This window comes from Salvelinus sp. IW2-2015, linkage group LG33 (genome assembly GCF_002910315.2).
Source record: "Salvelinus sp. IW2-2015 linkage group LG33, ASM291031v2, whole genome shotgun sequence".
NCBI classification, from domain to species: Eukaryota; Metazoa; Chordata; class Actinopteri; order Salmoniformes; family Salmonidae; genus Salvelinus; species Salvelinus sp. IW2-2015.
The window spans coordinates 7,405,092-7,431,794 of record NC_036872.1 but is presented as its reverse complement, the minus strand read 5'-3'; the positions used below and the strand labels follow the sequence as shown (position 1 = coordinate 7,431,794).

General features: G+C 43.8%; 1 protein-coding gene across 1 annotated transcript in view; it reads right to left on the bottom strand.

Moving 5' to 3' along the window:
- Positions 1–26,703, bottom strand: part of LOC111957999 (mediator of RNA polymerase II transcription subunit 27) — an 89,245-nt gene that overhangs the window by 38,981 nt on the left and 23,561 nt on the right. Inside the window, exon 3 of the mRNA XM_023979162.2 lies at positions 10,683–10,813. Within this exon, the coding sequence (XP_023834930.1) occupies positions 10,683–10,813 (131 nt within the window). The remainder of the gene's footprint in view (positions 1–10,682; positions 10,814–26,703) is intronic.

The window sequence follows — 26,703 nt, the reverse complement described above, 5'->3', positions numbered from 1 at the left end:
GAGTTGTTGAATGGAGATTCAGAACTCTCAATTGCCGGCACTGTAGGGTGCCAGACTGCCAGCCAGTTACAAGACAAGACTTGTTCTTACATTTAGCTGCTTAATAATTCATCTTGAGAGTGAAACTCGTTTAACAACAACACAAAACAACACATTTTCACTGATTCAAATCAGTATAGTAAATTCAAATCTCCCTAGGCGTTAGAGAACCTACTTGGCATTCTGGGCTAGGAGTTCCAAGTTCCAGTTCCAACCAAACCAAGATATTTAAGCCTGACCAAAAACAATCCCTGGTACATGTATGGTTCAACATTGAGAACTTCAGTGTAACTACCCTGTACAGAAACAACTACCTCCATTTCTTAACCCTAGAAGAACAACACTTGGATGTATGGCTGCATCCAGTCTCCATGTAAAAGTTCACTTCCCTAAGGCAAACCCTGCAGCATGGGGATACTCATTTAGAATAAGCCTAATTTCTTGTTATGAAGCTGCTCCTTAAATACAAAATGAGGATGGGGTTGAGAGTGTCAAATACAGATATCATCTTTTTGTTCTAATACTTGTCATCCTTTTGCTTCTTTTTAATCTCACTGAACACTAGAGTACACATAGAAGGGCAGTGGTCTGCATTGCGTTTTCTCTTTGAGCCTGTAAGTATGTAGGCAAAATGAGGATATGGCATAGGGGAGGTGGATGGATGTTTATTGAGAGACTACGGGTGGTATTTTTTGTCCATATCATATCTCAAAACTTTTCTTTTAAACTATTTTGGAGATCATTATTTATGTGTATTGGGAAACTGTGAGCTCTGCCATGGCTGTAGTGCACACAACAAATGTGGCCCTGATGAGAGACAATAGTCTAAAGATGGCAGCATGGTTGTATTCGGTGGACTCAAGCTTAAAACATAAATGGCGTAAAAGGTGTCCGGTCGCTGTGGACTGCACAGCCAAAATTCTGTCTAATTTTCTTGTGGGAAGAGCACCCTCCTGCTCTGATTGGCTCAAGTTTGGAAGCCATCATCGACAACCGACGACAATTCTAAATGTTGAATTTTATTCAACATTTAGAACTCGCCACCATGTCCCCAATTGTGCGGAACACACTGCAGGGGCGGCAGGTGATTGCGGGACATCATCATGTAGCCAGTGTTGAATTTTTGCAGCAGTCATAACCGGTAAAATACATTTTGTGTGTGTGGAACGAACAACCGACTGAAAACAGGACGGCGTGCGGTTGAGTCTGTTTCGGTCATAACATGGACTCTTAACGTGCTGAAACTTTGTTGTTCCTTGCTGAAACAAGTAAACAAACACGTCTTTGGTTGCCTAGGCACAATAGAGCAGTAGCACACATAGAAATAGAATGAATAGAACGGACTTTGAAGTTGGAACCATAGAAATCCTATTAAATTACTAGAGAGGCTATGTATCCTATTAAATTACTAGAGAGGCTATGTCACAAATCCTCAAAGTTCCAGAATGGTCCCAGTTGGTATTAGATAGAATGTCGCAGAAAACAACCTGCGGTTACCCCATTGGCTCACAGCAAAAACTTTACCCCTTTTCAAACACTATTTTGTTGTTTTCTGCTTGTTTTAGTCAAAACTACATTTAAGAAACATGTCTAAAGATTACTTTTCAACTAGGGCTGTGCCGACATGGCCATACTTGTACTCGTATCCGTAAATTGACAGTTGATAGTTTTGTCCGAGTACTGGGCACACACCCCTATTTTAAACATTGTCTGCTCCCGTGCGATCTCACAACTTAGAAAAATGGAATATTGAAGGGCTTCGCTCATGCCCCTTTTCATGACGGTGCTAGCAGCCACGTGAGTGAGTGCTAGCTAGATAGCCAAGACCAACAACACAAACAAACAGACTTTACAGCTACAAGTAATGAGCGGAGTTTCAAACAGACTAAACAAGTTAAATGTCTTACTTGTGATGAAATGTTTTCCACACATATAGCTACTTGTACCTCCTTGGACACAGTGTCCCACAGTTCCCACGTCAAATAGCTCTTCTCGCAGGCTCGATTTCCATATGTGGGAGCATTGTGAACCGTAGTTTGGGATTTTGGAACTGGTTAAATGTACATCAGGGATGGGCAACTGGCGATTCTAATGACTAATTGGGTTCATGTCCATTCTAATTCCTAACTCCATGGTTGGAACCTCTAACCCTGCCAATTTGACTGGTACACTCATGATTATACTCGCAATGGCTCCCTGGTATTGTGATGCAATCATTTCCATGGTAATGTAGAATGACGGGTCGCCCCCAGGTGGTGAGGGTAGGTAGCAACACATCTGCCACACTGATCCTCAACACTGGAGATCCCCAGGGGTGAGTGCTCAGTCCCCTCCTGTACTCCCTGTTCACCCACGACTGCATGGCCAGGCATGCAGTCGTGGCCAAGTACAACACCATCATTAAGTCTGGCCAAGTACAACACCATCATTAAGTTTGCAGACGACACAACAGTGGTAGGCCTGATCACCGACAACGACGAGACAGCCTATAGGGAGGAGGTCAGAGACCTGGCCGGGTGGTGCCAGAATAACAACCTATCCCTCAACGTAACCAAGACTAAGGAGAAGATTGTGGACTACAGGAAAAGGAGCACCGAGCACGTCCCCATTCTCATRGACGGGGCTGTAGTGGAGCAGGTTAAGAGCTTCAAATTCCTTGGTGTCCACATCAACAACAAACTAGATTGTTCCAAACACACCAAGACAGTTGTGAAGAGGGCACAACAAAGCCTATTCCCCCTCATGAAACTAAAAAGATTTGGCATGGGTCCTGAGATCCTCAAAAGGTTCTACAGCTGCAACATTGAGAGCATCCTGACCGGTTGCATCACTGCCTGGTACGGCAATTGCTCGGCCTCCGACCGCAAGGCACTTCAGAGGGTAGTGCTTGCGGCCCAGTACATCACTGGGGCAAAGCTGCCTGCCATCCAGGACCTCTACACCAGGCGGTGAAGGCCCTAAAAATTGTCAAAGACCCCAGCCACCCCAGTCCTAGACTGTTCTCTCTACTACCGCATGGCAAGCGGTACCGGAGTGCCAAGTCTAGGACAAAAAGGCTTCTCAACAGTTTTTACCCCCAAGCCATAAGACTTCTGAACAGGTAACCAATGGTTACCCGGACTATTTACATTGTGTGCCTCCCCCCAACCCCTCTTTTACGCTGCTGCTACTRTCTGTTTATCTTATATGCATAGCCACTTTAACCATACATCCATGTACATACTACCTCAATTGGCCCGACCAACCAGTGCTCCCGCACATTGGCTAACTGGGCTATCTGCATTGTGTCCCACCACCCGCCAACCCCTCCTTTTACACTACTGCTACTCTCTGTTCATCATATATGCACTTTAACCATACCTACATGTACATACTACCTCAATAAGCCTGACTAACCGGTGTCTGTATATAGCCTTGCTACTCTTATTTTCAAATGTATTTTTACTGTTGTTTTATTTCTTCACACACACACACACACACACACACACACCTTTTTTCCCCCCGCACTATTGGTTAGAGCCTGTAAGTAAGCATTTTACTGTAAGGTCTTCACGTGTTGTATTCGGCGCACGTGACAAATAAACTTTGATTTGATAATTCAAATGATGTTAACTGATGTGGCTCATGCAATGGAATGTATTTTTTATAATGTCATTTGAGTTGAATCAATAAATCACAGCACATATATTTGCACATACACTATATATACAAAAGTATGTGGACACCCTTTCAAATTAGTGGATTTGGCTATTTCAGCCACACCCGTTGCTGACAGGTGTATAAAATCGAGCACACTGCCATGCAATCTCCATAGACAAACATTGACAGTAGAATGACCTTACTGAAGAGCTCAGTGACTTTCAACATGCCACCTTTCCAACAAGCCAGTTCGTCAAATTTCTGCCCTGCTAGAGCTGCCCCGGTCAACTGTAAGTGCTGTAATTGTGAAGTGGAAAAGTCTAGGAGCAACAACGGCCCAGCCGTGAAGTGGTAAGCCACACAAGCTGACAGAACGGGACCGTCGTATTTTACTTCCTGCTTTGCTCCTATGGGTACACCTCGCAATGGCCGCCAGTCTACCCATTATGCCATCATTGACTTGAATGGGGATGCCTGTTCTAATAATTATATTTCAATTCCAGCACATGCAATCAGGGTCAAGATATTGAACTTAAGAAGCAGAGTGTCACTGGCCACATCATCATGATGATGTGTTTTGCATCATATGAGAACTTGACTGGTGACATGCAAAACTTGCCGGTACTGTATCAACAGTGGACTAATTACAAAAATAGCAAAAGATGGTTTTTAAAATAGCAAAAGTGAGTGAAATTTCCCTTTAAAGGATTAGCCTTTAGAATATCTACAAGTCATTTGGGCTTCTTTCTATTAACCTTGTAATTTAAATGCAAAGTTAATGAACACTAAGGAAATATAGACATACAGGGAAGTTATGTTACATAGTTTAAGAATCCACTGTGAAGAGTGTCTTGAATGTGAATGCTCCAGATTACCATTAGGAGCCGCTGAGCAGGTGAAAACCCTCAAAAAAGTATTTGAAAAGTGATCTGCGAGTACCAAGACAAATCGGATCTAGCGCAGTTTCATGACGGCGAATTATAACTAAGAGAGATGACAAACAACAACTGACAGACTGGTATCAGCTTGCCAGAGTGTTTGGGGATGGAGCCTAACATTTCTCTTACACCTGCAAACGTTGCAGTTGATTATGAGGAGTGGTCAGATATTCCCTTGCTTGTGACTGCATGGCTCACTGAGATGAATACTGATAAATCAGAGCGGTCTGACTTGCTGTTCAGTCTAATCAGGGATAACTGATGACTGAAATTTCATCCTCCTCAACTCTACTGTGTCGCAATGCAGCACCGGATACAGGATGCCCAGAGCCAAACCAGCGTCTGCATGCCAATGATTAGGCCTAAATTCACTAATTCAAACATTTGTGAATTGTTATAGTACAATCTGCAGGACAAATATATCCAAATATCACCTGAATTAAAAAAGAAGTGGACGGTGTCTGACCAAGTCCGTTATGGAGAATGGGAAAAACCAAAGCTGCGAGGACCCAAGTTTCATCGAGAAGACAAACACATTTGGTAGGCCTGGCAGGGTAACTGTTTAATAGAGCAACAAATGATTATGCACGAAGAAAGTGATGAAAACAAAATAACCGTCATTAACATTTAAAATAAATAAACTATTATTAGTATTACCCATTTTTCTCCCCAATTGGTAGCTACAGTCTTGTCCCATCGCTGCAACTTCCATGCGGACTCGGGAGAGGCGAAGGTCGAGAGCCGTGCGTCCTCCGAAACACAACCCAGTTAAGCCGCACTGCTTCTTGATACAATGACTGCTTAACCCGGAAGCCAGCTGCACCAATGTGTCGGAGGAAACACAGTACACCTGTCGACTGTGTCAGCATGCATGTGCCCGGCCCGCCACAGGAGTCGCTAGAGCGCGATGGGACAAGAACATCCCGGCCGGCCAAACCCTCCCCTAATCCGGATGACGCTGGACCAAATGTGCACTCCCCCATGGGTCACCCGGTTGCGGCCGGCTACGACAGAGCCTGGATTTGAACCAGGATCTCTAGTGGCACAGCTAGCACCATTGCAGTGCCTCCTGAGCCACTTCGACAAGCTTTACCCAAAAGCAGCAAAAGGTAAGCCTGGTTTACATTTAACAGCCGATATAATGAAAGACGAGAGGAGGAAAACTAGACAGTTTTAGAATGTTGTGTTGTGGAATGAATAGCTGACTGAAGATGGGATGGCCCGGCATTAAAAAAGATGACAAGTGCAGCTGAGTCATTTTCCACAATAAAATTGATTCTTTACAACGTGATGAAACGTTCCCCATTCAACCCAACGTTTGCAGCAGAACATGCATTTAGAAGCGGAGGAGAAGAGACAATGGGGGGGCTTTTTTCCCCTTTCTATTAAAAACTATTATAATGGTGACCGTGGTCATACGCCTGACAAATAACCGGAAATTCCATGACGGTCACAGCCCTACCATTTGGAAGTTATCACCCCAGTTACAACGGGATGTTACATTCAGAGACCAATGTGAAAAATGGCTACTACATGTGTTTGGGAAATGTTCCACCTCCTATGTTAATACAGTCTTAATATGCGAGTGGGGCCTGTGAGTTTGTGTAATGCTTGTGACAGGGCCAGACCTAAGAGAGAAGTGCAGTGGGGATGGCTCCTAATCAGACCGCCAATTTCCCAACGGCATTGACGGTCCCCCCCCCCCCCTTCTGTGGCTGTAATGCCCCCTAAAAAAAGCAATGCCTTGCGGCCAAAGTGGCCATTGTGCCCTTGGGCTGAATATAATAATTATAATTCACTTCTCCCAGTTGCCATTCGGTGTGTTTCGAAGCAGCTCTCACTCACACGGCTCTCTCAGATAGAGTATTGAAATTCTTATTAGCCAATGCCAGTCACGTGATTGTGTCGTTCTCACAGGCATCGCAGCTCCAAAGTACAAGTGAAGACCGGACACATCGGGGATGCAACATCGGGGATGAACAGCGCGCGTCCTTCTTATTGAATTCCCCAGGCACACACTGAACTGTCCACATTTACTTTTCCTCAGCCAACAAGATGAGTAACAAACAGTCAAATCACTAGCCTATGCCAATCTACTATCTCCCATAGTACAACAGTTGACCTATTCTATTGGTCATCTTGTCGTTCTGTGTGAGAAATAAATATTCCTGACAGACTCTGGGACATTTGTGGGCTGATAGATCCCAAATTCCTACAATCACTGCACATATATATTTTTTAAAAGCAATGACGCTGATGCAACAAAATCAGGACGTTTAGCTTAAAATGCTGATAAACTATTATTTATTCACATTATAAGCGCAGCAATGCGCACACGGCAGTAGGCTACACACGCAAATGTTCCAAAATGCAATTAGCGCGAAAACATCATCATTTGTAAAAGCGCACTGCCAATGCGAGCGGTTTCATGGGACATAGAGGAAAATCATCTTTAGAAATGTAGAAAGAGGGAATATCTAAAGATGCAACAACTAGCATGGGTTGTTAATATGACTAAGACTGTGTCTTTGGCTGCTGGACAACGAAAGAAAGTTGATTTGAAAACTAATACAACATGAGAGAAATACTTTTTCAATGGCATATGAGAAAGTGATTATAAAATAACTCTCTCAACATTCCTATGGTCGGGAGTTTGGCTAGGCTACTTTGAAACAAGGTAAGACATGCCTCATAAAATAAAAAACATCCAGGTTTTAAACAATTACGTTTATGGTTAAAAGGTTTAAAAATTATGACTGCCTCTGCTCAAATTGCAATGTGGGTGATGTTGCGGTGCGCAACAAGCACAGAACAGTGCCTCAAGTATGTTGACACAATCAAGCATTTAGGCGTTACTATTAAATATACTACATTATATTTATCAAACATGACTGGCGTTTAGCCTATATACACTATATGTAATTAAAAGTCTCATTAAACTTTGTCTATATTTTCTGGTGCCTCTCATGTCAGCATCGGTGTGGACATGAGATGCTGTAGTCTATCACCTACACCTTGACATGTAGGCAAATTATTCATGTACATTTACATACACATACGTTTTAAAATACATTTAATTGGTTATTTTGGTTTAACGGCCTTGGTGCCCTAGCAGATGGCCTTGGCTCTCTGGCAGATTGGGCACCTCTTGAAGGCCAAATGGCCTTGCCCCTAAAATCACAAATTCCAGGCTTGCTTCTAATAGATCTGCTTAGCCTCTCTGTTGATGGGAATGGGCAGGCCCAAGCTGACAACGCCACTTTGAATCGATGCTCCAAGGACAAAGGCCTGTGTCCCCGGAGTGACGAACTGATCATCGTTGGCCAACAGACGACACGCCCAGCATGAGTCACTCAAAAGTGACCTTGCACCGCGCAAAGTTTCCTGGTGACTTTCCAGAAGCACAGGCAATATCACCATATTATTATAGTGGTACCCTCCCAAAACAAGAAGGAATTTTATATCAGTTAGTCGGATTAGCTATGAAACGTAGTGGTTAGTTCCACTTTAATCATCAATTTGTCTTTGCTTTTAACAATAGAGAGAGCACAATTGCTCTAATTTGGTCACTGCATCTCTGGATAAACAGAGCAGCAGCTCAAAGAGATGCATGATTAACCTAAATGTGTTAACCACTTAGGACGGTAATAATCCAGATATGGGGGCTAGCTGTCTAAGGGAGGTTGGTTTATGCATGACAGGAGTCAGTCACAACGTGCCAGTTTAGCTGATTACATTCGGCATGGCTCCATTTAGAGCACAGGGGTCGTCAACCTTTTCTTGCCCAGGTTGAAGCTGGTTGAGAGAATGCCAAGAGTGTGCAACGTTGTCATCGAGGCAAATGGTGGCTACTTTGAAGGATCTAAAAATCTATTTTGATTTGTTTAACACTTTTTTTGGTCACTACATGAGTCCATATGTGTTATTTCATAGTTGTGATATCTTCACTATTTTTCGACAATGTAGAAAATAGTAAAAATAAAGAAAAACCCTTGAATGAGTAGGTGTGTCCAAACTTTTCACTGGTACTGTATGTCCAAGTCAAGAAAGCTTAACAGCAGCACTTGCCGCACTGGTAGCATAGCCACGGGTGCTTTTTCAAAGCCTACGTCAGATACTCCAGTGAGTGTAAGTGGCTCCAATGAGTGTAATTAGTGTGATATTAGGAGTTGAGAAATAAAATTGACATCATTAGAAAGATATTCTCCTCTTTCCTACTGTAGGTATGCAATTCCCCCAAAATGTATTCGGTTATTGCTAGCGATATTCCTAATTGATAGTGTTCTGACCATTAACTGTTTCGGCAAATTCAGACTAATAGAATATTGGCACTTCACTTAAGATTCGCAGAGCTACGCATCCCATGGCTTAGGCGGTCCCCCCACAAAACACATGACCAACCAGACATTGATTGATTGATTGGAGACAGCTTGTGTCAATTAAAGAACATTTCCTAAATACCTGAAAAAACACAGTGCCTCAAAAAGTGTCCCATAACTCCAGGCCCTTTTCATACTGTATGCATCTGTTTAAAAAAAACGTTGATACCAAAGTCACATCCCCATCAATTTCTTAGCATGAGGCCTGCTAGTTAGCAGTCCGATGTCTTCTATTATCTGTTAATCTCTTCAGCATCCAGTCTTAGATCATGACTCCTGCATAACAAGCCCTTCCTGTGTCTAGTGTCGGACTAATAGGCTATCAGATTGTATAACCTGGTATCTCCATACCTATAACAAGATCGTTTTCAAGGCTGACAAAGCAGATTCGACTTGAACAATCAAATATGCCAATCTCTAATGGCCTGCCATTGATCTACTCTCCAACAGAAATGTGTCTACTCAGGACTTGACTACTTGGTAGCTAAAGTATCTGCATAAACCCAATATCATATCATCCATATTCATTCACGACCACAACATTTATTTGTTATACCATCATTACACTGTGCACTTTCTGGGGCATTTCTGTACATATAGAAGAACGCAGGGCGAAAACAGCTGGCAATGCAGGAGGGTGGATGCAAAAAAACTTAAAAGCCACCTCGCATGAAGGTTGTGCTGCATAATTCATGCGCTGGGTGCTCCTTTTAGAAACGGCAAATTCATCAGGACAATGACGTTTGACAGAGGAGCCGCTGGTTGGCTTCACCTTGCTCCGCTCTTCACCTCGCTCTCTTCCTGTGCTGTACGGAGCCATTAGAGTTCCCCAAAGCCCAGAGTCACCCCTCCTGCACAACGCAGGAAACCGGCCAGTGAGAAGCTGCTCCGGGAAGATTTACAGTGACAGCCGTGCCTTCACTGTTCCCCACTATTGATATTTCCTTTTACATCCAGAGTGCAGACACTTTACTGAGCGACGCCGGCCCTACCTCCCATGCCAAAAACGTCTAAAATGCCAGATGGGAAATATGGAGGAAAATGTCACCCAAACCCAGTGAATCTGACATTTTGTGAGGATCTTTCTTTGTTGACAAGTGGTGTGAGGGTGAACAGAAGAGTGCACCAGGTGCCTTTTCCACACATTCTACAAACCTCATCTACCCGAAGGACTTTAAATTATATAAAAGTCGCACAATAACTTGCACTGTAACAACATTATGAAAAGAGTAGCCCATGTCTTTCAAAAGGCACACTGACAAACATTTCTGAAAAAAGGTGGGACATTTCAAAGACCAGGGTACAATGCCACACTGATCAAGGACTATCCATAAGAGCCCAACACACAATGTATTTCAGATTTTGTAGCAGCTATGCCAGCTGGGGACCACACTCTTCTCTTTCCTACACCCACTCTTTCATCTTTCATTGGGGATGTCATCCCTCAATCCATCCATCCAGACTTTCTGCATGCCCTTCCCCCACTCTCCTATCGAAGCAAGAGGTCTACGGCCCAAGACAACAAAATAAGACAATGCACCGCTTTATTACCATTATGTGATCCCTCGGGACTACGACGACACTAAACTGAGGAAAAACAATTGGAGTGAGATCATTCATCTTTCAGTCACTGCTTTCCCAACTATCAGGGAAATGCGCGAGCAGGAAGAAGAGGAGCTGTACTCACTGTGGTGGCAGAACCAGGGTACTGGGCTGGACTTTGGGTCTTCTCTTGGCTGATGCCCCCATTTGGTTAGCTGAGCGCTTGAGTGACTGCTGGTTGAGAAGACTGGACGCCAAGCCAGCATGGTATTGTAACTAAATGGGGAGAGAAAAGAACAGAAAATATATATTTTTGAAACATGCCATGTGTTAGTACAGTAACTAGGCCTAAAAGGAAACATTAGGCATTAGTGAAGACAGTATCTCATTGGCTGGAATCAAGCCCACAACTCTGTGGTGTTGCAATCCCCATGCTCTGGCTCACAGAGCCAATTGAAACCACGCGGTAGGCTGTGCGTCTACCGTGTGCAGCCTATTAGTGGTGAGAAGGACAGGCCATTTCAGACGACACTATCGCTACCACAGGGTGGAGATCATCCTGCGCAGCCAGGCAGCTCTAAACCACATCACATCAAACATACATGGAGAATAGCCAACAGCTGACCTAGTCTGGGTCTGTTTTCGCCACTAAACCTTGAGACACTTAAAACACAGCTCCAAGGCCAACTATGTGACAGTAATGTGACAGGCGTCAGACGAAAGTTAATGAAGGTAGAAATCTGACCTTGAGTTAACTGACACGTGACAACTTGAAAGCTGCCCTACCAGTAACACCATGTATTATAATTTGTCCTCTGTTCTAGCCTCGGGCAGCCCACACAAAATCGTACAATTCACACGAAAACATTACTGGCAACAGAGTAGAGAAAAATAAGAAAAAATAAAAAAGTCATCATCAAGTTTAATTGAGACATCGTAGCCGACTGTTTCCCCAAAGCTAAATCGCAAGCCTGACAACACTCCGCTCACTTAAAAGGAGAAATATTTGGTTTTGTAGCCCAACTATATCCTCCGCTCCTGCCCACTCTACCTCCCCCTCTCCTCCTGTCGTTAGTTTGGGAGCGATGCATGGCAAGTAAAGCAGCTCTCACTTTGATGTGGAAGCGGCAGAAGCCTGTCGGCAGCTCTGCTCCCCGTCTGATGAAACGTCGTGAAAGAGACGGAAGCTATGCAGAAGACACAGGTGTTTCAATCAGTGTCAGTCACACAGCCCAATGACTGGTATCAAATGTGACAGAAAATCCTAAAGGGACCAGAAATCCCTCTATTTGATATTCAAAATATAAAAACTCAAAAAGTAGATGTAACATCTGGATTTATAAAACTGGCGATATACAAGCCTGATAAACACATTACTAATTTGGTAAGAATTTAGTATAATGTGTTACCATAATGTTATAAGCATCTATAATAATATTTTATTAGTCAACGTATAAAAAGTTTGAAAATAGCAGATTTGATAAAGCCATGCTTATGACAAATTTTAACGTATCCTGCATCATTATGCAGTATACTGGTATTGCCATAGTGTTACCACAAAAGGAGAGTAAGAAACCAAATCAACAACTAGAGGACAACCTAGGACCATTCCCTAGGCTGTCCCCAGACTGCAGTGCAAACCGGTGGCAGGTCTCATCTGGACTAATTCCGCCAGCCATCCGGTACTTCACTTCTTTGGGGATTCTTCATAGCGCTCATTCACAGACAGAGCACTTAAATTGGGGCTCACATAATCCCGCAGCTCATTAATTGCTATTAAAATATTCCTCCTCTTGAAATAATTAGTCAAGATATGCGGCTACAGAGCGCCGTTCACTAGGCGAGAGGCAGACTACACAGCGCTCCCCGAGCTACATTTGGCTGACCAAAGCAGCTGTGCTAACAGGGATTTATTTTAATTGACCAAGCCTACTCTTCATGGCTAATGAGGCTAGTTTGTAAGACCTGGATCGTGAAGCAGCCCAGTGCTGCTGGACTGGTGCCCAGGGAAGCCCAACCTGAATGCTAAACACACTGGATAGAAATAAATAAACAAAACAACAAAACTGCAGAGAAGATAGTGTTGCTTTAGGCCATATGTCCGATGTAGCTGAGTGCTTCCCCTTCGTGCATTTAGCAGCACAAACCTACTCATTCAAGGGTTTTTCTTTATTTTTACTATTTTCTACATTATAGAATAATAGTGAAGACATCAAAACTATGAAATAATACACATGGAATCATGTAGTAACCAAAAAAGTGTTAAAACAAATCAAAATATATTTGAGATTCTTCAAAGTAGCCACTCATTGCCTTGATGACAGTTTTGCACACTCTTGGCATTCAACCAAATCAAATCGAAGTTTATTTGTCACGTGCGCCGAATACAACAGGTATAGACCTTACAGTGAAATGCTTACTTACAGGCTCTAACCAATGGTGCGGGAGAAAAAAGAAGGTATGTGTGTGTGTGTGTAGGTAAGTAAAGAAATAAAACAACAGTAAAAAGACATTTGAAAAAAGAGTAGCAAGGCTATATACAGACACCTGTTAGTCAGGCTTATGGAGGTAGAATGTACATGTAGGTATGGTTAAAGTGACTATGCATATATGATGAACAGAGAGTAGCAGACACGTAAAAAGAGGGGTTGGCGGGTGGTAGGACACAATGCAGATAGCCCGGTTAGCCAATGTGCGGGAGCACTGGTTGGTCAGGCCAATTTAGGTAGTATGTACATGAATGTATAGTTAAAGTGACTATGCATATAAGATAAACAGAGAGTAGCAGCAGCGTAAAAGAGGGGTTGGGGGGGGGGCACACAATGCAAATATTCCGGGTAACCATTTGGTTACCTGTTCAGGAGTCTCATGACTGGGGGTAAAAACTGTTGAGAAGCCTTTTTGTCCTAGACTTGGCATTCCGGTGCCGCTTGCCATGCGGTAGTAGAGAGAACAGTCTAGGACTGGGGTGGCTGGGGTCTTTGACAATTTTTAGGGCCTTCACCGCCTGGTGTAGAGGTCCTGGATGGCAGGCAGCTTTGCCCCAGTGATGTACTGGGCCGCAAGCACTACCCTCTGAAGTGCCTTGCGGTCGGAGGCCGAGCAATTGCCGTACCAGGCAGTGATGCAACCGGTCAGGATGCTCTCAATGTTGCAGCTGTAGAACCTTTTGAGGATCTCAGGACCCATGCCAAATCTTTTTAGTTTCATGAGGGGGAATAGGCTTTGTTGTGCCCTCTTCACAACTGTCTTGGTGTGTTTGGAACAATCTAGTTTGTTGTTGATGTGGACACCAAGGAATTTGAAGCTCTTAACCTGCTCCACTACAGCCCCGTCAATGAGAATGGGGACGTGCTCGGTGCTCCTTTTCCTGTAGTCCACAATCTTCTCCTTAGTCTTGGTTACGTTGAGGGATAGGTTGTTATTCTGGCACCACCCGGCCAGGTCTCTGACCTCCTCCCTATAGGCTGTCTCGTCGTTGTCGGTGATCAGGCCTACCACTGTTGTGTCGTCAGAAAACTTAATGATGGTGTTGGAGTCGTGGCTGGCCATGCAGTCGTGGGTGAACAGGGAGTACAGGAGGGGACTGAGCACGCACCCCTGGGGAGCTCCAGTGTTGAGGATCAGCGTGGCAGATGTGTTGCTACCTACCCTCACCACCTGGGGGTGGCCTGTCAGGAAGTCCAGGATCCAGTTGCATAGGGAGGTGTTTAGTCCCAGGATCCTTAGCTTGGTGATGAGCTTTGAGGGTACTATGGTGTTGAACGCTGAGCTGTAGTCAATGAACAGCATTCTCACATATGTTTTCCTTTTCTCCAGGTGGGAAAGGGCAGTGTGGAGTGCAATAGAGATTGCATCATCTGTGGATCTGTTTGGGCGGTATGCAAATTGGAGTGGGTCTAGGGTTTCTGGGATAATGGTGTTTATGTGAGCCATTACCAGCCTTTCAAAGCACTCCATGGCTACGGACGTGAGTGCTACGGGTCTGTAGTCATTTAAGCAGGTTGCCTTTGTGTTCTTGGGCACAGGGACTATGGTGGTCTGCTTGAAGCATGTTGGTATTACAGACTCAATCAGGGACATGTTGAAAATGTCAGTGAAGACACCTGCCAGTTGGTCAGCACATGCCCGGAGCACACGTCCTGGTAATCCGTCTGGCCCTGCAGCCTTGTGTATGTTGACCTGTTTAAAGGTCTTACTCACGTCGGCTACGGAGAGCGTGATCCCACAGTCGTCCGGAACAGCTGATGCTCTCATGCATGCCTCACTGTTGCTTGCCTCGAAGCGAGCATAGAAGTGATTTAGCTCGTCTGGTAGGCTTGTGTCACTGAGCAGCTCGCGGCTGTGCTTCCCTTTGTAGTATGTAATAGTTTGCAAGCCCTGCCACATCCGACGAGCGTCAGAGCCGGTGTAGTATGATTAAATCTTAGCCCTGTATTGACGCTTTTCCTGTTTGATGGTTCGTCGCAGGGCATAGCGGGATTTCTTCCGGGTTAGAGTCCCGCTCCTTGAAAGCGGCAGCTCTACCCTTTAGCTCAGTGCGAATGTTGCCTGTAATCCATGGCTTCGGGTTGGGGTATGTACGTACAGCCACTGTGGGGACGACGTCCTCAATGCACTTATTGATAAAGCCAGTGACTGATGTGGTGTATTCCTCAATGTCATCGGAAGAATCCCGGAACATGTTCTAGTCTGTGATAGCAAAGCAGTCCTGTAGTTTAGCATCTGCTTCATCTGACCATTTTTTTATAGACCGAGACACTGGTGCTTACTGCTTTAATTTTTGCTTGTAAGCAGGAATCAGGAGGATAGAGTTGTGGTCGGATTTACCAAATGGAGGGCGAGGGAGAGCTTTGTACGCGTCTCTGTGTGTGGAGTACATGTGATCTAGAATTTTCCAGCTTCACCTGGAATGATTTTCCATCAGTCTTGAAGGAGTTCCCACATATGCTGAGCACTTGTTGGCAGCATTTCCTTCACTCTGCGGTCCAACTCACCCCAAACCATCTCAACTGGGTTGAGTTCGGATGACTGGAGGCCAGGTCATCTGATGCAGCATGCCATCACTCTCCTTCTTGGTCAAATAGCCCTTTCACAGCCTGGAGGTGTGTTGGGTCACTGCCCTATTGGAAAACAAATGATAGTGGGACTAAGTGCAAACCAGATTGGATGGCGTATTGCTGCAGAATGCTGTGTTAACCAACATGGCTAAGTGTGCCTTGAATTCTAAATAATTCACAGACAGTGTCACCAGCAAAGCAACCCCACACCAACTCCTCCATGCTTCATGGTGGGAACCACACATGCAGAGATTATCCGCTCGCATACTCTGCGCCACACAAAGGCATCATGTCTTAAAGTAATGATGGACTGTCATTTCTCATTACTTATTTATTCTATTCTGGCTCTAACCAGAATAGAAAGAGGAGTGGGAGGCCCCGGTGCACAACTGAGCAAGAGGACAAGTACATTAGAGTGTCTAGTTTGAGAAACAGACGCCTCGCAAGTCCTCAACTGGCAGCTTCATTAAATAGTACCCGCAAAACACCAGTCTCAACGTCAACAGTGAAGAGGCGACTCCGGGAAGCTGGCTTTCTAGGCAGAGTTCCTCTGTCCAATGTCTGTGTTTGTTTGCCCATCTTCATCTTTTATTTTTATTGGCCAGTCTGAGATATGGCTTTTTCTTTGCAACTCTGCCTAGAAGGCTAGCATCCCGGAGTCGCCTCTTCACTGATGACGTTGAGACTGGTGTTGTAGTTCATAAGGAATTCAGTTAATTGAAATACATTAATTAGGCCCTAATCTATGGATTTCACATCACTGGGAATACAGACATGCATTTGTTGGTCACAGATACCTCTAAAAGAAAGGTAGGGGCGTGGATCAGAAAACCAGTCAGTACCTGGTGGGACCACCATTTGCCTCATGCAGCGCAACATTTCCTCTGTACAGAGTTTATCAGGCTTGATTGTGGCCTGTGGAATGTTGTTCCACTCCTCCTCAATGGCTGCGCAAAGTTTCTGGACATTGGCGGGAACTGGAACACGCTGTCGTACACATCGATCGAGAACATCCCAAACATGCTCAATTGGTGATGTATCTGGTGAGTATGCAGGCCATGGAAGAATTGGGACATTTGCAGCTTCCAGGAATTGTTTACAGATCCTTGTGACATGAGGCCGTGCATTATCATGCTGAAACATGAAGTGATGAATGGCATGACAATGGGCCCCAGGATCTCGTCACGGTATCTCTGTGCATTCAAATTGCAATTGTGTTTATTGTCCGTAGCTTATGCCTGCCCATACAATAACCCCACCACTGGGCAATCTGTTCACAACGTTGACATCAGCAAGCCGCTCGCCCACACAATGCCATACACACTGTCTGCCATCTGCCCGGTACAGTTGAAACTGGGATTCATTCGTGAAGAGCACACTTCTCCAGCGTGCCGTTGGCCATCGAAAATGAGCATTTCCCCACCGACGTCGGATTACAACGCCGAACTGTAGTCAGGTCAAGACCCTGGTGAGGACAACGAGCACACAGATGGTTTCCGACAGTTTGTGCAGACCCACAGCTTCATCAGCTGTCTGGGTGGCGCAGGTGAAGAAGCCGGATGTGGAAGTCCTGGGTTGGTGTGGTTGCATGTGGTCGTGTGCCCGGTTGGACGTACCGCCAAATTCTTGTGCACCTGTGTAATGATCATGCTGTTTAATCAGCTTCTTGATATGCCACACCTGTCAAGTCGATGGATTATCTTGGCAAAGGAGAAATGCTCAATAACAGGGATGTAAACAAATTTGTGTACAACATTTCAACAAAATACGCTTTTTGTGCGTACGGAAAATTTCTGTGACCTTTTATTTCACCTGATGAAAAATGGGACCAATACTTGACATGTTGCATCTATATTTTAAAACTGTAAAATGCTTTAAAACTGTAACATGTTCCATCTGCCCCATAGCTAAATGTGTAGAATTGCAGGAAATTCGTTTTAAACCAGCAAACGTTTGTCTCTGCGGCCAAGAGGGCCTCTAGAAACTACCCAAACCCCCCTCGGCAGCAACATACTGTAAGGCCTACGCAATATTCAATACTACTGGCTCTGATCCCACTTCACAATATTGTTTGGGAATTCTTTCACAGAGGCACAGAAGATAATACTGAATAAAACTGTGAGCATCTTCAAAAGGGGGCAAAAAAACATGAATTTTTCTAACTGTTTGACAGCCTCTCTTCCCTTTTTTCAGTGAAGTTACATAACAATCCCAAAAGGCTCACGTGGAAGAGAGTGGGAACAGCAGGGGGCGTGTGAACACAACCTGGCATTATCCCCATTCAGCTCTTACACAAGCTATAGTCTCCTGCTTCCCATTCCATTCAATAAGAGCCAGCTGTTTCCTTGCCTGCCCAGGTCCCCTACCTCCACAACTCCCCCTAACTCCTCCCCACCCAGCATAATGGGACTGGACAGCCAAAGATTTTTAACTATAGGACTAGTGGGAGCATCAAAGTAAGTCTGGGGAAACACTTTCATTCACATTTTAGATTGGAACAAATGTTGATCATGTCAAAACACAAAAAAGAGGGAATTACAGAGGAGCTAGGGCTGCGCGATATGGACAAAATAACATTTATTTTTTATTTTTGGAGGTACGGCGGTATTTGATGGTATTTTATGTTTCGGAATAATATAAGTTCTTAATGTTTTATGAGTAGCACGTGACCCTAGGATGGCAACAAATTAATTCTAAGTGGATTTAAATGGGAATTCTCCCTTCTGATTGCTTTGCACTCAACCAAAATAGGACACAACTGACAGTGAGGTAGTCCATTTTGAAGAACTTTTATTTTATTTAGCACTGTATCAAAATACCATTATAGACGGTATTGTAAAAATCCACCATAAAATACAAATATATCTCCCAGCTCTAAGAGGGTTAATTCTGAAGACTGATTATTTATGTTGATTGTAAAACAGATGTTACATGCAGCTAATCTGAAAATAGTTGACTTGAGTTAAACTTTTGACTGACAGAAGCAGACAATGATAAATAGCTCATCCAATTTCATACATCTTCATGCGTCTCTGTGCAGTCGTAGCCTAGATGCCAGAGTAAAGGCCTGATGAAAAACCTCCACCTCTACAATGAGGTCTTCTCACTGTAGTGGTTTATACAACTCATTATTGCTTCTGGATTTTGCCATTCACTTCTTCATCACAGGACAGTGACGGAACAAGCAGAAGTACGATGCTACAGTATGAATACAGTCAGATAAATCAAGCAGGCTTTGTGTCTTTCATAAGGCTGACATTGGAAATGTCCTTGGTTGGTAGCTTCCAAGAGGCAGCGACAAGGGAGCAGTGAAGGAAGAGGAAATGCAGAAGACAACATGCACCGAGAAAGAGTTGTAGACAGGCAGTTGTACTGCTGTCATAGGTTTAATTCATCTAGAAATATCAGCCACAGAGTTTCAGGTTGAAGGCTTTTTTCTGGGGCGTATTTCTCATAAATCAGGGTCATCTGAAACGCAAATAAGATCGGTCATATTCCTCCCAGGAAACTCATTTGGGTTTAAACAAGTTTCTACTGGCTGTGATTGAACAAGGAGACGCAGCGGTGTGACAGTGCAGCCGTGTTTTAATAAGAGCCTAACTGCCAATGACCGCTGCCAGAATGGCTGTGAACACATTTTCCTTTTTTTTTTTTTATCATCAAAATGTTTTACTAATAAAAACTGAAATGGAGATTCGTACTTACAGCATAGAGGAATTTTAACAAAGGCAGCAATTGGTTCTCAGAAACAACAGGGACGTGCAAATTGGTGAGGCAACAGGCATCATCGGCAAATGCAATTGACAAAGTGTGCTTTGAAAGATTTAAATATTCTTGCTAAAAGAAGATCGACTGAAAATCATCATGTCCACGAGTTCAACGCAACTTGTAGGCTAGTTGTAGGAGTGAAACACATTGAAAATAATAATAAATCCAAGATGAAAAGGTCCTTCTGAAAACATCAGACATGAGCAGTTACAGATGAATGTGTGGTATTCAGAAAACAAATATTAGGAATCTGTTATCAAAGGTCCCCTGCCGTCCTAAACTTTTTTAATAAGGAATTAGCAGGCGAAAGCAAACACAGGCGACTTGTTCTCTAAGCTTTATAGTCCCTTGTCTGAGAACTAATAAGGGATACAAGCCAGCAAAGTTTGAACATCAAACATCTTTTCTCTGAGCAGCATATTTTCAAAAGGTCGCTGCTTTTTAAAAGTTGATTCTCCCTCCCCCCTCGCAGTCCAGATCTTTCAAACTGACCAGCCTATTAGTTGGTCCTTTTGCAGCAATCTGCAGACATGTGCTCCATCATTACCGGCAGGGCAGAGCCGTGGTATGTGGAGGCGAGCATTCTGCTCTCTGATCCTAACATGGGTAAGGGGCTGAGCCCCGCCATTCGTCTGACTTGACAGCCTTGTTCAACAGATGATTAAGACTTACAACCTGCTGATGGAATATTGGGATTGTGCAGAGAACAAAACAATCAGACTAGTTCACAGAGAAAGATACTGACATTAGTAATGACATTAGGAGAGAAATATGCTATTACACAAGGTGTTTTACCACCAGCAAGTGAGGTTGTAAAAAAAGGCACACTATTACTGCATTCTAGCATTGCATTCTAATGCATAAAACGATATGTTGAATTGAATTTCAATCCAGCAGTACATAAAAGCAAGATGTGAACCTTTTCACTAATTTAATTAAATGCAAGTGAATGGAGATCGATAACATCAATGTGTAATTTGCTATCGGGACCAATTTACAGAAAGGTAGGACTAAGAGGTCAGACACACCGAGAAATATGTCTGCCAGTAGGTACTTAGCACTGTAGGAGGCCATTCCTTCTCTTGCTTCTACAAAAGATGTACCTGCTGCGTACCGACCTGGTACAGATGAACCTTTCTACTTGCAGAATCACAATGCTTGGCAATGGCCAACAACTTTACTTTAAAACAATCAGAGCACGAACGTCCACATGGGGGACCTGAAAGGAGTGACAAGAAAAAGGGAAAAAAAGAGGGCACTTTTTCCCTTTTAATCACAATTGTTCTAACTAAAACAATAAAGCTCCATAACACATATTTACATCTAGCTAAGGAGTTGTGCTTGAAAAATGATATTTTTGTTAGGTAGCTAGCTAGCTAACTAACGTTGGCTCGCTAAATTAACAAGGCAGTCACACACACACTTCATATGAAACGAATGGGGTGGCAAGTGCAGCACAATGCACACAACACTAAATGCATTTACAAGCTATTTATCTAGCAAGATGAAGAAATAATGTAATTCACTCTCAATTATCCCATACTGCCAAAGCCAGTGCTCTTGCTAGCTAACGTTTGCATCACCATTTGCCAGTAGCACAACATGGCTAACTAGCTCCTCCATTGACTATCGGCAGCTAGCAGGCAGCTGCTTCATAACAAAATGAATCCATTGTGATGTAATTATAATGTTGCTAGCTACGCTAGTTATCACATAGGCTATATCATATCCGGCCATGATTGGGAGTCCCATAGGGAGGCACACAATTGGCCCAGCGTCGTCCGGGTTTGGCAGGGGTAGGCCGTTATTGTAAATAATATTTTTTTCTTAACTGACTTGCCCAGTTTTTATCTAGTTTTGGCCATCTGGCTAGTATTAACAAGGGCTTACCACATTCTAGCTAGCTAGCTAGCAACACCATTAGCACAGCAAACTAGCTAGTTAGCAAACATTAGCCATCTACAGCAGGCACAAGCTAAACAAGCTACTGCCACCTTGTGGTCTGGAGTATTGTGACTGTTGGATCAGTGGTGGATCTGTGCTATGTGAACAACAAAAGGTTAACTGCCGACACTCTGTGCAGAGGTGCTAAGTATCTCTCAGCAGTCAGTATCCTTGGTGTGTCTGAGCCCTAATTGTGGCTCCTTAATCTCTGAACTCATTAGCTGTATGGGTTTTTTCTTTTTAAGTGGGGAACGTAGGACTGCCGCTGGCAATGTGACCTTGTGGAGGCAAACAGGGCTGGGAGGGTTGAGGGGAAATGTAGCACTCCAGTCTGCAGGATACAGCTTAGCACTATACATTAGTAGCCTAGCCACATTATGGAGTTCGCTATTTCAAACTCAGGATGAACAATAATAGTCATTTTACTCCTTCAACGACAACCGGTTGAGATACTCTTGGGTAACAGTTTATTTTGTGCACAAATTAACGCGTACGAATAGCGCAACAGATATAAAAAATGTAAAGAAGTGTGATTGGGGTAAGGTTGGGCGATATTACGACAGCATTGTCTTTCGACGATGATTGACAGCCATCGTTGATGGCGACGACTTCGTCGATGGTGACGACATCGTAATGTGACACACGATGGTTTAGCACAGTGGGCTTCAACCTTTTCTAGCATGAGAGCATATATTTTTTTAATTAAACATGTTGCGAGCTACACATTTTTTTCTAGCTTTCAGATAGGAACATTCTTCTCTTTTCCACTGCAAAACTTCCCTATGTCCTCAGTATACAAGAGAAAGTAGTGCATTACGTCAATATTTAGACTCTGTAAATCACCACATTCTTATCGGCAGACTCGACAGCCTTGGTTTCTCAAATGACTGCCTCGCCTGGTTCACCAACTACTTCTCAGATAGAGTTCAGTGTGTCAAATCGGAGGGCCTGTTGTTCGGACCTCTGGCAGTCTGTCTCTATGGGGGTGCCACAGGGTTCATTTCTTGGGCCGACTCTTCTCTGTATATATCAATGATGTCGCTCTTGCTGCTGGTGATTCTCTGATCCACCTCTACGCAGAAGACACCATGCTGTATACTTCTGGCCATTCTTTGGACACTGTTATTAACTAACCTCCAGACGAGCTTCAATGCCATACAACTCTCCTTCCGTGGCCTCCAACTGCTCTTAAATGCAAGTAAAACTAAATGCATGCTCTTCAACCAATCGCTGCCCGGACCTGCCTGCCCGTCCAGCATCACAACTCTGGACGGTTCTGACTTAGAATATGTGGACAATTACAAATACCTAGGTGTCTGGTTAGACTGTAAACTCTCCTTCCAGACTCACATTAAGCATCTCCAATCCAAAATTAAATCTAGAATCGGCTTCTTATCTCGCAACAAAGCATCCTTCACTCATGCTGCCAAACATACCCTTGTAAAACTGACTATCCTACAGACTTCAGCGATATCGTTTATAAAACAGCCTCCAACACTCTACTCAGCAAATTGGATGCAGTCTATCACAGCGACATCCGTTTTGTCACCAAAGCCCCATATACTACCCACCACTGCGACCTGTATGCGCTCGTTGGCTGGGCCTCACTTCATATTCGTCGCCAAACCCACTGGCTCCAGGTCATCTATAAGTCTTTGCGAGGTAAAGCCCCGCCTTACCTCAGTTCACTGGTCACCATAGCAGCACCCACCCGCAGCACACGCTCCAGCAGGTGTATTTCACTGGTCACCATTAGAGGTCGACCGATTATGATTTTTGAACGCCGATACCGATTATTGGAGGACCAAAAAAAGCCGATACCGATTAAATCGGACGATTTTTTATTTATTTATTTGTAATAATGACAATTACAACAATACTGAATGAACACTAATTTTAACTTAATATAATACATCAATAAAATCTATTTAGTCTCAAATAAATAATGAAACATGTTCAATTTGGTTTAAATAATGCAAAAACACAGTGTTGGAGAAGGAAGTAAAAGTGCAATACGTGACATGTAAAAAAGCTAACTTTTAAGATCCTTGCTCAGAAGGATCACTGCCAGAGCCCTGCAAAATGACCTACAGCAGGCCACAAATGTGCATGTGTCAGCATATGGTCTCACAAGGGGTCTGAGGATCTCATCTCGGTACCTAATGGCAGTCAGGCTACCTCTGGCGAGCACATGGAGGGCTGTGCGGCCCCACAAAGAAATGCCACCCCACACCATGACTGACCCACCGCCAAACCGGTCATGCTGGAGGATGTTGCAGGCAGCAGAACGTTCTCCACGGCGTCTCCAGACTCTGTCACGTCTYTCACATGTGCTCATGTGCTCAGRGTGAACCTGCTTTCATCTGTGAAGAGCACAGGGCGCCAGTGGCGAATTTTCCAATCTTGGTGTTCTCTGGCAAATGCCAAACGTCCTGCACGGTGTTGGGCTGTAAGCACAACCCCCACCTGTGGACGTCGGGCCCTCATACCACCCTCATGGAGTCTGTTTCTGACCGTTTGAGCAGACACATGCACATTTGTGGCCTGCTGTAGGTCATTTTGCAGGGCTCTGGCAGTGCCCATCCTTGCACAAAGGCGGAGGTAGCGGTCCTGCTGCTGGGTTGTTGCCCTCCTACGGCCTCCTCCACGTCTCCTGATGTACTGGCCTGTCTCCTGGTAGCGCCTCCATGCTCTGGACACTACGCTGACAGACACAGCAAACCTTCTTGCCACAGCTCGCATTGATGTGCCATCCTGGATGAGCTGCAGCACTACCTGAGCCACTTGTGTGGGTTGTAGACTCCGTCTCATGCTACCACTAGAGAGACTGTCTCTTATACACATCTAGATGTGTATAAGAGACAGGCATAGGAACTGAGAAGTGGTCTGTGGTCACCACCTGCAGAACCAGTCCTTTATTGGGGGGTGTCTTGCTAATTGCCTATAATTTCCACCTTTTGTCTATTCCATTTGCACAACAGCATGTGAAATTTATTGTCAATCAGTGTTGCTTCCTAAGTGGACAGTTTGATTTCACAGAAGTGTGATTGACTTGGAGTTACATTGTGTTGTTTAAGTGTTCCCTTTATTTTTTTGAGCAGTGTATATATAAAATTATTTTGGGGGTGGCTTATAGGGGAAATAGCATCGTATATATCACAATGTTTTATATGTACATAACCATAGTCTTAAGTTTGTTTTCTGTCAATTTTGTCTGTAAGTTGGGCTAAGCAATTGGCTCATTAAAATATGAAAATGACACAATCCTCTCAAGATAAAAAAGTATATAAAAACGTTGCAAACCATCTGAGCTCTACATAATCAGTCTTCCTAAAGCTGTTGTACATAATCACTGGGAATTTAATTGTTGGCACTGATGACAGTTGGTTAACAAAAACCAAACAAACATATCAAGAAGTATGGGAAAAAAACAAGCCTCTATTGAGGAAATTCTGAAAAGGACAACAGATAGCTGGAGACCAAATGTTTTGCCATCTGTCTTTGTCTGATTAATACTGGATGCATAACCATGGGGGTGGACAGATGTTATCAGTGAGATTTTTATCCCATTGGATTCTGATGAAGTGAATTAAGAGTTATCCATTAGGAAATTCCCCCTCTGCCCAAAAGTTACATTTTCCTCAATATTCTCTAGCTGCAGAATAGACATCTCAACTTGAATGCAAACTATGAGATTTGTGACCTAATCATCTTTTCTAGTTGATACTTTCCTGTATATTTTCCACTTTGGCAATGCTGACGGTGTATCGTTTTCCACATAGGGTCTTTACAGGGATAACCCTAATCTCTCGTGACAGACCTTTCATAAAAATGTTAACATTAGTCAGCAACCCTTTCTGAATCTGGGGGGGAAAGTCTCTGGTGAAGAAGAGCACAGTGTCACTGATTATTTTGACAAAGGTTGATTTACCCTGGTGCATGTCAAATTTCCCCAAATATGATGTGTCACTGATTCTTCTGACAAATCAAGGTAGCGCTTGAAGTGGAGGGAGGCGGGAATATTAACCAGAATGGTGTCGTGGTTCTGTAGTGGTGTCGTGGTTCTGTGGTTCTGTCTGAATCTGCTGTTTCCGCTAGTTCAGCAGGCAATTATGATTTAGCAGTCAATACTGATGTAGTTAACAAACCAATATACTTTTTCCCCCTGGCATGTAGCCTATGGTCCTGGACACTAAAAATTCTTAGTCACAAGCATTTTGGATTTTTGTATGTATTTTTTATGATGCATCAGTGTAGGAGAGTGAGCATTTTCACACAGAGACACACTGAGGTCAGAGAAGTTGGCTAATATACAATTCACCTTGCTTAAGCCAAAAAAATAACTTGACAAGGCAAAAAGGCTACCAAGTGAGTTACATGGTCACCTTTCATTAGAGCAATTTCAAAATATATATATATATATATTTTTACTTCTGCTAAACTAAACATAGGCCGCAGGACGAAGTGGACCTTGAGCTTTCTCAAACAGAACACATCTAAGGTTGGGCTATGGTGGTGAGTGAAAAACTAGGAGCCGTGGGCTGAACATGTTTCCCTTAAATGAAATGTTTACTCATCATTGCATATATCCTTTCTCGAAATATGGTTGTATTTCAAAACCAAGCTATATCATTTTATGAGACTTACAATCCATGTTTTTGAATATCCTGGAAAGCAATTCATGTAAAAAGGAAAAAAAACCTGAGAAGAATGGCAATTTCAGAAGCATCATGTACCCTTGTTTATGCCTTTGGTTTACCACTAGCTTGGGTATAGACTACCATTGGTGCACACATCGCAACTGTGCAAACTTCTGTACTGTGTAGGGTGCAAACTGATTATAAAGTGGCTCGAATATCTGTATTTGTCTCATGGACTTGGTCTGAGCTTCCGGAACCTCTATTTGCGGAACTGGTAATACTTTCATCGATTGTGTTTACATTAACATAGAGACTGCAGGAAAGGGTCAGCGCTGCAGTCTTGGGCCAAGTGCACAGAGAGCGTCGATACTCCTGCACCAGAGCCCCGGCCCTTCTCTGGACACCCTCTGTAGGTGTGGGGGAGACAGAGCTAATCCCCCTCTAACTCTGCTTCACCCCAGGGCTGTGGCCTGGGAGTGTGGGAAAACACAACAAGACTGGAGAGAGGGGGAGGTGGGGAAAAGAGAGAGAGAAAGACACCTCCCTCCCTTCATCAACCACTGTGCATCTCTCGCTCTTTTACACACAAAATCTTACTTTATGGCCCAAAAGAAACATACGAGTCCTGAATTAAAATGCAACACGAGCACTCACTCGTGGCTTTAAAGTGGCAATCCGCAGATGAAACAATAACAAAGCGATCTCCCTGCCATTGTTTCTTCAAAAAGCTGAGGGATGGGGCTGGAGAAGTGTA